Source organism: Marmota marmota, unplaced genomic scaffold, assembly GCF_001458135.2.
Source record: "Marmota marmota marmota unplaced genomic scaffold, marMar, whole genome shotgun sequence".
NCBI classification, from domain to species: domain Eukaryota; kingdom Metazoa; phylum Chordata; class Mammalia; order Rodentia; family Sciuridae; genus Marmota; species Marmota marmota.
The window spans coordinates 6,405,591-6,417,725 of NW_026000283.1; the positions used below are offsets into that span (position 1 = coordinate 6,405,591).

The 12,135-nt window shown below is 41.5% G+C and overlaps 1 protein-coding gene across 1 annotated transcript; it reads right to left on the reverse strand.

The window, feature by feature from the left end:
• Positions 1-10,588: 10,588 nt before the first annotated feature.
• LOC125614386 (testis-expressed protein 13D-like) lies at positions 10,589-11,836 on the reverse strand (the record flags this gene model as incomplete). Its single annotated transcript, XM_048797103.1, has 1 exon — positions 10,589-11,836. A coding segment is annotated over exon 1 (1,248 nt), but the record flags the coding sequence as incomplete, so codon positions are not given.
• Positions 11,837-12,135: the final 299 nt, after the last annotated feature.

The following is a 12,135-nucleotide window of genomic DNA, read 5'->3' on the forward strand; positions in this document are numbered from 1 at the left end:
TAGGGTGGCTTCTATTTCAAAATATGCTAAGTAACATCTCCCAAAAATGTCCTCCACTTATCACCAGAATAAGACTTTATTTAATGCTGAAAGCTGAACAGCCTTATATGTGTACCTTTAGATTATGTAAAAGACTTTTTAAATTGGAATTTGAAGAGCTAAAGCTATGTTGTCTGTTGTATTGCTTCCACTGCTTCAGAGGCTAGTTCCTTAAGAATATGGCAAGGCTGGGATCTCAGTAGAGAAAATGATATTAAATCCTCAATGAATCTCAATATCTGCCTTTGGTGCAAGGCACAAAGTTTGCACCAAAGGCAGATATTTATGCCCTACCTACTAGAGTTTATAACAACCCTCTAAATTTTAGCAGTAGCCAGTAGTAACTCCTTGATTGAAGAGAGACCAGCCTTAGTAGCTAACCCACCAACAAAAGCCTCCTACAGTCATTTTCAACACTACAAAAATTTTGTTTAAAAACAGCATTCAAGGTGACATTTGGGGATGCCTCTAGGAAACTGATGATCTTATCATCTTCCAACCTCATGTGTTTTTAACCAACTCCCTGCTACATCTTTTCACAGCTTGGGTCAAGGAAGAAATCGGAGTGATATGTAAATGCATACATACTCCAATGTTAAGGACTTGAGAAATTAGTCCACCAAGGGCTCTGCATTTTGAGCAAGCAAATTGTAAGTCCAGAGAAATTAATCACAATGATGATATTTCAGATATGAAAAAAAAAAGACAAGGAAGAGGATCCTCTTATATTGGTCATTATGGGTAACACCCTGTCAGATGAACTGTGAGAATATTCAGTGTCACATAGGTTAAAAACTAAACCTAACCGGTTTTGGTGTTGGTTGTTGTTTTTCTTTTTCTTCTTCTTCTTTTTTTTTTTTTTCATCTCTGAACAACTCTGAACAAATCGTCTACAAACTTAGGAACACAGCAACCTGGATCTGACAGCACAAGCATACCATACATTCTTCTTTTCTTTCTGTGTTTTGTTCCATGTTGCTAAAATAGCACACCTGTCAAAGCAGCCAGGTACAGCGGGGTTCAGCACAACTAAAATTGTATAAAAAAGGAACAGATAAATTATAAGGTAATAGTACAACTCTCACATCCAGTACCTCATTGTCATCTCACAAGCAAGCTGACAGCTGAGCCAGCCCACTAGTGCAGTGTTGATGAAAAATACTGACATCTTCACTCGAGAGCTACACTGGTACTAAACCTGACTTTAGCAAATTCAAACCTTCATGCTGAGCTTGAAGTATGAGAAAATTGGAATTGAAATGGCTGTCTTCCTCTACTCTCTTCATACCCATGAGAGAGGAAAGGGAGGGAAATGAGACAAGAGAACAATGGCCATAGTAGAGGTACTCTTAGACAAATGGTTAGGGAATGAGCCCCAAGAACAAATATAAATCACTTAGGAGCAGAATAATCTAACTAATTGTTTATTTATCTGTCTCCTCGACTTAACTTTAAGGTCTATTACGGCAGGATTTTTGTTTGCTTTGTTCAATATTGTATCCCAGTGTCTGGCACATAGTAGATGCTAAGTATATTTTCTGAGTGAGTGAATAAAATTAACACTCAAGACAATAAAATCACTGAAATAGTCTTTTACACACACACACACACACACACACACACAATTCAATCTACATACCTTGGGCCCACCTTTAAAACATCAAGATGAAATGGAAGGACCCTAGTCTAACAATTATGAAAGTTGAATTATATTCCATGTTTTACCACTAAATCTCAATCTCTCTCTCTCTCTCTCTCTCTCTCTCCCTCCCTCCCTCCCTCCCTCCCTCATTTTGTCCGTCTATCAGATGCAGTTGGACCAGATGACCCCAAATGTCATTTCCAGCCTGTGCTCTAAATGAAAGCTGAAGGTGCTTTTTTAGAGAGAAACAGAGGGGAAATGAACTGTTTCTCATTTGTGTGCAAGAAACAAGATCTGTTTCCTCAAGCCTCGCTCAATAAGGGAAAGATTTTGTTCTTGTTTTCAAATAACCTACGAAGTGAAAATCATAGGGTGGAAGAAGAAAGATATACAGTTTAAAGAAAACTACAATCTTTTAGAATATAGATGTCATTTAAATCAAATATAAAAAGCCTTAAAAGTTAGAAAAACCATCAGCCAAGGTTGAAAGTGTCTTCTTATCTAAACTTGTCACCTCCTAAGGTCTCTGAGAGGTGATAGAATTTTGCATGTGGATGCCCTGTCTGAGGTGCTAATTGTCTTCATTTCAAAAGCCCTAGGCTGTTCTCAAGTCCAGGTAGTTTAAAAGAACCATGCCAAGGGTGGTCAGTTTTATAGAGTGGATCTGACATTTCAAAAATTTTTTTCCCTAACCTTTCTAAGCTAACTTTCTTCTTCCACTAGCTTATCTATAGGTGTGAATTCTCCAGTGACAGTGTTATGATATTGTCACCTGTGATGAGTTTACACATTCTCTCAGCACTTACTAAAATTTACTTCCTCTACAAAAAAATTTGAAAAGAAAAAAATTTTAAATGTCTCTTTTAAAAAAAAAAAAAAGCACCTCCTTTAGATAATATCTGGCTATAGGAGGCTGTTTTTCTCTAAAAGCCCTTTTGAAAGTGAGAAGCCAAAGACAGGATTGTTGTATTTATTAAGCCTGCTTTAATATTTATTCTTTAAACCATTTATGAGCACCTACTACATATCAGATAATACAGTAGGTACTTAGGATAGAGATAATAAAAGCATATGACCTGCACTCAAGTATGTTACAGGCTAATGAAGAAGACAAGCAAACAGACTATTACAATTCACTTAAGAGATGTTGACAGAGGAAAGGATAGGGCTCTACAATGGGACATCTAGCTCAACTGACATTCTGAACCTGCATGATTTCTTCAAGATGGCAAGTTGTTTATATTTCTGTGTTCTATGCAAAACACTTTTACTTATCCTAAAAGAAAGCCCCTTAATGCTAGCTGAAACTGCCTGCTTCTGAGGTTTTATTCTTGGGGTAACAGTAACACAACACATCTGATATGGGTTATTAGATCAGACACACTGTTTTGGCCTGGATCTCATTTGTTACTATGTCGTGGAAAGTTCTTGAGTGTCGAGGTCTGTTTTCCAGGCTTATAAGCCTAGAATCTAGATCATCAGTTTATCTATTCAAGGTCACAGAACACTGAATAATTTTGGGTTTGTTTTTAAAGTGATCTAGACAGGTACAGTGGCATGCACCTGTAGTCCCACCTACTCAGGACTTGAGCCCAGAAGTTTGGTGTCAGCCTGGGCAACAAACCAAGACTCCATTTCTTAAAAAAAAAATTAAGTGATCTAGGCATCTTATATTCTGGGACAACATGGATATACAAATGTCTTATTGACCCACTGTTCTTTTTGTTCCTTTCTAGACCAAATGAAGGCAATTCCTTAGCCGTTTTTTCTTACCTTTCCCTTGAGGATAAATGAAAGTGAGTATACGATGTCCCTTGAACCTAACAGATACTTTAGACTATTCTTTCTACAGTTTGTAAACCCCTGGAAGATCTTAGCCTAGATCTTAGCACAGTATCTGGAATCTAGTTAGCACCCTCCCTTTCCCCTTCCTCTTTCCCTTATAGTGAGAACTTTCTGCAAGTAGAGAAGCTTCTAATTTGCCTCCTTTACATCATTTCTGACATTGACTATTTTGACATTTATCATTTAACAACAGTTACCCCGTGGTCTGCCTCACTTTGGTAGAAACAATTCTTCACATTCCAAACCTCAACGCTTGACAGAGAAATAAATCATCATGTAGCTCTTTTGGCCTTATCAATCCAGGTACCTTTGGATTGTGACTGAATCATCTTTCTGCCTCCCTTGACCCTGGGTGGGGGCCCTCAGAGTATGACATTATCACAAGCAAATATCACTTCTATATAAATGAGGCTCCAACTTGCCATCTAAAAATCTGTTCTGAAAGTTGAATTATACTCCATGTTTTATCAGGTACATTTTTTTTTTGGAAGCTCAAAAATAAAGTTCCACCACTGGTACTTAATCTACAAGATTAAGTCCAAAAGACTGTTATTTTGTCAATGTATTTTTGTCTAAACATTTATAAAAAAAACTTTTGATGTTTTAAAACATGAATTATTACTTTGGTCTATACATCACAAACACCAAAATTTGGAAAAGGAATAAAATGAAATGGACTGTAAACATCCCCTAAACAGGTTTGAAAATACAAATTAACTATTATCATCTGGTAAACAAAATAGCTAATGGTAGATTTTTAAATGCATTGTGTAGTTACATAAGGCAACATTGGCAGTGTTTTTCTTTTCCTTCTCAGTAATAAGGATTTCATGAAAAAATGCTAGAATCTTTGATCAATTGGGAATTCACTAGTATGAGTCTTTTACAAAGCAGGTCAACTATATTCTAAAATTTCAAAACTATGCAATTTTGGGAATTTTAGTAATAATAGTATGAAATTTTCAATATTTTCTCACTCCTTTTCTGGAGCCAATGTTGTTCATCAAAATGATCAAAATAAACATATATCAAGCAAAAAATAAATGATATTAAATCCCCTAAAACTTTTACTTATAGACAAAACCCTGAGAGAGTGCTTTGTCATCATTTAATAAACACTAGGATATGGTTTAATGCTGCTTACCACAAAAGTAATCATAGGTTTCTGCCTTGTGTGCAATAATTTTAGTAATGTAGTGCAGAATGAAGAATAAAGCCTAAAATAGTAGATATAGACATAAAAATCAAAGACCTGGACAATGTCTCAAGTGAAGCTATAATACTGCACGTTACTTTGAAGTAAAGCAAAGCCAACTTTCTTAGCAATTTTGTGGTTCACTGGGGGCACAATTTGAAACCATCTAGCTACCATGGAAGCTTTACAACCCAAAATGGTACATACTGACTTTGGATACTTCTAAAATCCTTTAGCAAATACTAGGATTTAGTATGCATTTACAGAGGTTTCTCATAACTTGTGTTCCCCAAATTTATAAACTTTTTTTTTGGTCCCAGGGATTACCCCAGAGGTGTTTAACCACTCAGCCACATCCCCAGCCCTTTTTTAAGTTTTTATTTAGAGACAGAGTCTCGTTAAGTTGCTTAGGGCTTCCCTAAGTTGCTGATGCTAGTTTTGAACTTACAATCCTTCTGCCTCAGCCTCTCAAGACAGTAGGTAGACTTTTAAGATGGGCTGGGGATGTGGCTCAAGCGGTAGCACGCTCGCCTGGCATGCGCGGGGTGCTGGGTTCGATCCTCAGCACCACATAAAAATAAAATAAGGATGTTGTGTCCACCGAAAACTAAAAAGTAAATATTTAAAAAATTCTCTCTCTCTCTCTCTCTCTCTCTCAAAAAAAGATGGTAGTATTGAATGGATTCTGAGGTAGTTTCACTCTTACAAAGAGCCTACAAAAATGGTCCATTTGCCTGTGATTCAGCTGCATGTAACAATAATAGTAATAACACAATTCAATGAATCATCACAAAAATCCTATACTCAAATGGTAAAAGACTGTTTCTTGTTAGAAGTATATTGACTGTGAGAGGGACATTTATAGAGGCATTCTTAATTTTAAATGAGAAAATAATCATTTACTAATTGATGCCCTTTGCTATATAGAATCTTTCAAAAAAATGACATCTACAGGCCAAAAGATGATGTTAACAATTGAGGAAAAGGCTGAAAACTACAGTCTGTTGAATACTTACCTTATTTTTTTCTAATGGAACACAAGTTCATTGAAGGCAATAACAATTACTTCCACAGAGTACATTACCCAACTGATAACAACACTGTCCTGAATACTTGCTGTTTACCTGATCTGCAAAGTAATAAAAAAAAAAGATCTTAAGGGCATTGTTTACCTCTAAAATTGACACTTGGGATGACAAAATGTTTATCAACAATTGCTTTATACCCCAGAGAAGTTAGACCAGACAGGTCAGAATTTAATTGACTGGAGGAATTCCTAGGTCCACTGAAGAGAACGCTTCCAACAGTGAACAAAATAGGGCGTTATACTCAAAGAATTGTATGAGGTATTCTGGGTTATAGATACCTAGTGCAGCAACACTTCCTATACTTATTTCAATGTGTTTCTGAATATTTTTATTAAATATAAAAAATAAACATTAGTCAATGAGGAAACTTGGGGAGTCCTCATGATTAAGATTATAAATGGTCCTACTCACTGGCAGCCTAGATAGTCTCACATCCTAAAATTTGGAGATATTACTCAAAATGGGTAAAAGGTTAAGATAGTGTTATATGATATAATGGGAAGACTACATGTCGGGGTTTTTAGCTCCCCCCCCTTCCCTCCTGACCTGCAGGAGAGATTGGGAGAGAGCATGCCCTGACCAGGACAACCAAGAAAGGAAAGGCCCACTGACCGCCCAAACCCAGCCCTCCCCCGCCAGAGGACAATCAGGGAGACCAGTCAAAGCTGGATCTCAGTTTATTGAATAAACACACACAGCTAATATAAGGCACAGGAGCCAATCAGGGTAAAGGTCAGCAGGGTGGGGCGAGTTCACGTGTATACCCATCCTACAGGCAGTAATAGGAGACTCCAGCTATCCACGAGGGCAGAAGGGTTCTGAGCCTATCCCAGAGGTAGTCTGATTTTTCCTCACCGCAATGCCTTCTGGCTGATCGCCAGGCGCTATCTTAGCCACATGTGGCCTCAGGACCAGGAAGCGGATAGCAAGTTAGGTTTCCTCCTTTCTGATGCAACATGCCCCACATGCTACATTATGCCCTACAAATACAGACATACGGAGCCAAATTTCATTTTGAAGCCAGGCTTCACCAATCACCAAATTTGGGTATTGACTTAACACATTTGTAAAATGGTATGATAATGCCCATTTTGAAGAAATATTAATATAGATACTTATCATAACTACAGTCAACAAAAGGCATAATATGCTTAGAGAGTCTGGCACACAGTTAGCACTCAATGGTAGCTCTCACCATTAGCCCCTAATAAAACCTATACTCATTACCCTAGCATCAAGATCAGAACTCCAATGGTAGGGAATGGGAACTAAAATTTGTTGGAGCCCAGAGAAATTTAGTAATTTCTTTGAGGTCACATGGCTAGTGAGTAATGGAGCAAGTTTCTGAACTCAGGTCTTTCTGGCTTCAAAGCCCACGCTCTTGTCATAGACACCTGCTGCCCTTTCTTTTGTGTACCCAGCCTAAAAGAAAATAGTGATTTGGCAGCCTCAATGAATTCAGGTTGCTTTGAAAAAGGTCAGCCCTGGAAGACTGTATAATCATATTAAAATACATAAAAGCTACGCATAGAGGGAATCTATTTTCATATAGACCTAAATGTGTGCCAATGAATAGCAGAGTCTGTTTTGAAGCCATAAAAGCAGCAATTATAGTGAGATCTAGAATGACCTGCTGGTACATGAAAATAGATTATGCTGGAACATTCCCAAGTCTCATCTGTGTCCTATATTCCAAAAATTTCAAGGAACTGTCAGCAAACATGAATATCACAAAGTCTGCCTCAACACAGGCAACATAGCTTTGGGTTTGATGTCCGTGATGAATCCCTTCCTCTCTAATACTCCCCTCCCAAGTAACCAAGGCATCCCAATAAATCATTAACTTTAGGTTTGATGTCCATATTGAATCCCTTCCACTCCAATGCTCCCCTTCCAATAACAAAGCTCTCCCCCCATAATCATTAGCTCTTAGGAAAGTGAAAATTCTAGTGAGGCAAGGTCACTTTTGTTCTCTGTTCCCATTCCTGTCCCTAAGTCAAGCAGGTAACCAGCCTCCATTCCCCTTAACCTCATGGAATATTTGTTCTGAACAGCCTACAGCATGGCTACTTCCCAGAATCATGAGCACCTTGAAGATATTGTGTAGGAGGGGACAGTACCTTGGAGAGCAGAAAGGCAGGAGGAAAATTTCTGCTCATAGGACATCAGGGGGCCTGGAGGAGACAAGACTTAAGGGAAACGGCTTCTCCATACATGGAGGGAAGCTTTAGGACTCTAGCCTAGGCAGAAGCACCCTCCTACCTAAGCCCCCTTTCTGCATGTCCCACCAGCCTTAGAACAGCAGACATGCCCACCTTCAAGGGACCAAGTGGACCTGGATAGTGAAGGCACCAAAGAGGTACCTCCAATTCTTGGATGAATGGAAAGAAGAGAAGGAGTCCTCCAATAGGGAATGAGATTGAAATTCCCTTCATCTCACTGCGATAGAGAAAAGGATTTAATCTGCCACCTCTAAGCAAATCTGCCTCCCACCCCCAATCCCACCTCCACACCATACACACTACACAGGATACATATGAGAAGTTCAAACTCTTTATTGCTAATTAGGATCAGAAAACCCCCTCATTAACATCATTGAGGTGGGCAGGAACTCCAAGGGAACTTTGGGAAACCTTTTGTTCAGACTGGAAGTGGATCTCAACTCTCACCTCCCACCCCCTGGGCTCTATCCTGGCTCCTCGTTGCCTTGAAGCTGCCTTGGGGAAACAGAGAGCCTGCATAACACATCCAGTGGAAGAAAAGGGACCCAAGAGCACTCTGGAGTGCTAGCCCTGATTCCATTCTATTTTAACCCAATTAGTTCTTCTAATAGAAGCACTGGCCATACAAAGAGCATTGCCCCATGTCTGTCTTTGGAATCCATTTTGTTATTCACTATTAGATGGAAAAGTACTTGAGATGGGGGCAGCCGGGAGGGCTAGAATGTATAGTCAACATTCCCCAAACACTACCTTTTTTCATGACAGTTCAGTAATCTTTCTGGTGGGCTGCAGGGCAGCTAGGATAATAGTTGGTCCACACTTTCATGAGGACACCTTGCTGGTATTTGCCACTGCTCATTTGTCTCCTTTGTGACCAAGGAGATGAGTAGTTTGGTCACTCAATTACTTTGCCCCCAGAATACAATGATCTGAATGTTATTTCAATTGGTTTTACCCAAGGCCATACTACATGCAAGGCAAAAAAAGATATTCCTGACTTATACTGTATCTCAAATTATGCTCTTTCCTATCATTTAAACAACAGAAAAAGATTATGCTATAGGCACCAGATAATACCATGTAGTTCAGTTAATAACATTTTTTAGAATTAAATGAAATTAATCAATTTGCTATCATATATAGAATTTAACAGTTCAACCCCTGCCAAACTCTTACAAGTTAATTCCTTGTCCCAGTGGAAAAATTAATTGCTAACAAAGCAATTTAGTTTTTCATTGTCCACCTGAAGAGTACCAAAGTATCTCTTCTTCACTGATTTCCTCTCTTCTCAGCTCCAGTGGTGAGGGGTCTCAGTAAAGTATGGGTCCATCAAAACCAAGGTGTAATTTCTTTCAGCTCTGATGAGATCTTTTAGTGGGCAAGATTCAGCTTCTTCAGCAACAAAGTGGGATTAAGACAAAAAAAACAGGACCTCACCTATAAAACTTAAGAACCAAAAAGAATCAAACATGAACACTATAGTAGTTTCCAAAGGGACAAGAGTGTTTTCAAGAAAAAGTGCTTTCTAAAATTCAACATAGCTCATAACTCTATAACCATACGGCTTTTCCCAAATACATAGCATTTTCAGGAAAAGGGGGTTAAGAAGAAAATAGAAAAGAGGGGTTGCATGGGGAAAGTCTTCATAATCAGATTCTCCAGGGTATAAACCACTCCATAACAGCCATCAAGAATCCACCACCTGCAAAATTTAAATGCAGTTAGGAGAAATTTCCAATTTAAAGAGTGTTTTTCAATAGCCTCTCTTTGTTGAAGTAAATGAATGAAATAATATAAATAATTACATTTGTGTTCACAATAGTAAAAAGTAGTTAATCTGAGTAATGAGATAATAGGTTATTTTACTTGATTTTCTGAATAATTTTGGTATCATATTTTCTGTGAAGTTACCTTTTGGTCAGAAGGTGGCGGGGGGGACTTAGGAAATTGGTTTCTCTTTAAAGTGTTTCCATTCTTACTTACCTTCCTGAAATCAGTGAGTTTGTCCTGTGTTGACACCTCCACCCTCAACTGGCACAGAGGCTTTCTTGCATTTGTAACAAGCTGTGCACCATGAAAAATTCATTGCTTTACACCATAGGCAGACCCAATTCTCTTGATTGTAGCGTGAGGCATACTTCTCCTGATGCTGGGAACCTAGTGTTCTTTTCCCTTGTGGTTGCTTGGCCTTCTGCCACTGAGGCTGCTGTTTCTTTGGGCTTTCTCTCACAGCTTGACTCCAGCTCTCCCACACAGGAGTTGTCTGGGGCCTCTCTGCACCTTCTTCCAGATCATGACTTCTGTTCAACCCTGAGAAAGTTATCCCCAGAGCTCTCTGTAAATGTTCTTCTTCCTGGCTGTTGATCCCACTGAACTCAAGGGGTGCCATTCCCTCGGCCCTCTCTAGACCTTCTTCCTGGCAGTGGCTTCTGCTGTGCTCCAGGGAATACATTCCCTCAGGCCTCTGATGAACTTCTTCTTGGCTATGGTGCCCACTTTCTTCAAGTAGGTGTGTTACCTGGGGCATCTGTGGACTCTCTTCCTGGCTGTGGTTACCCAGGTCAACCAGGGAGACCATCCCCTGAACACTCTGTAGACCTTCTTCTTCGCTATGGGTCCCTGTGTCTCCCAGGGAGACCATCCCCTGGGGTATTTCTGGACCTTCTTCCTTGATGTGACTCCCTATGTCAACTAGGGAAGTCATCCCTTGAGACTGCTCTGGTTCTTCCTGTTGGATATGACACACACTGTCCTCAGGGGGGAGCATTCCCTGGGACCTCTGTGGAACTACTTCTTGGCCACAGTTCCCCATGTTGACTAGGGGAGCCATCACCTGGGGTTTCTCTAGACCTTCCTGGCTGACGCTTCTGTTGTCCCCTAGGACAGACCCCTGAAGGTTCGCAGGACCTTCAGCCTGGACATAGTATCTCTGGTCCCACAGAGGGACTGTCTCATTCTGGAAGTTCCCTGCAACCCAGGAGCCAGGTGGACAGAACCCCACAGGTGGCATCTGAAGTGGGACTACTCCTGCTTCTGCTTCCATGACTCCTGCAGGTGGTGGAGGTGGCAAGTATGGGAATCCCACTGGTAACGGTGGTGGGAATGGGACTGACTGTGGCACCAGGACTTGCACAGGGGGTTGCACAGGCGAGGCCCAAGGAGTCGGGGGTCCTGGCATATAAAGGACAGCTGTCGGGGCTGGTGTTGGGGCCTCGAAATACAGCCTGTCATTTCTCCCTACGGTTCCCACTTCTCGCTGCTGCTCTACATTCTGGGGCCAAACTGCAGGCCCTGGTTGATCGGCTCTCAGACTAGGGACTATATCATGGGCTGGGGGGGCAACCTGTGCCACCCCTTCAACCTGGAACAGCCTCCCACGCAGCATATCACTTTCATTCACTGCCTGTTGCAAGGCAGATCCGGTGAAGAGCAACTGTGTAACCACCTCATCCCGCTCCTCACGCAGCCGCTGCAACTCGGAAGCCAGCGCCCAGCAAGCCGCCTCGCGCTCCTCCACCTGATCCTGCAGCCTACGGACCCGACGCCCCTGCTGCTCCCGCTGCCTGGCCACCACTCGCACGCCCAGGGCCAGGGCGCTCCAGGTGCACGCCCTCTTGAGGGCACGAGGCACCTGCGGGTCCACCACCACAGTGCGAAGCCGGTCCTCCACCTCGTTCCAGGGACGAGAGCGAAAGGCCATGTAGAACTCCGGGCCACCACCGTTCATGAGAACTTCATTATTAATGAACCGGACCACCTCGTTATGGCGAAAGCCACTGGCGTGGTCGCCAAATTCCACCGCCATGGCTGCTGCGGCCTAGGAAGTAGAGCGACGGCTTCGCGCTGCTACTTCCGCTGCAGCCCGGGGAGTCTGCAGCCACCAACTCTCTCCCCACAGTCCTCGCTCAGTGCTATTTCAGTATTTGCTCAGTCCTGGCCTCCTCCTCCCTCAACCTCCTCAGTCTCCTCACGAAGAAGAAAGCTGATCCTCTCACCACCACATCAACCTCTGCGCCGCAGGACGTGAAGTGTCACAGAGAGAAGTTCTGACTCATGCCGCAAGGTTTGCTGGGACCAACCTCCCTCGGCACAGCACCACCTACT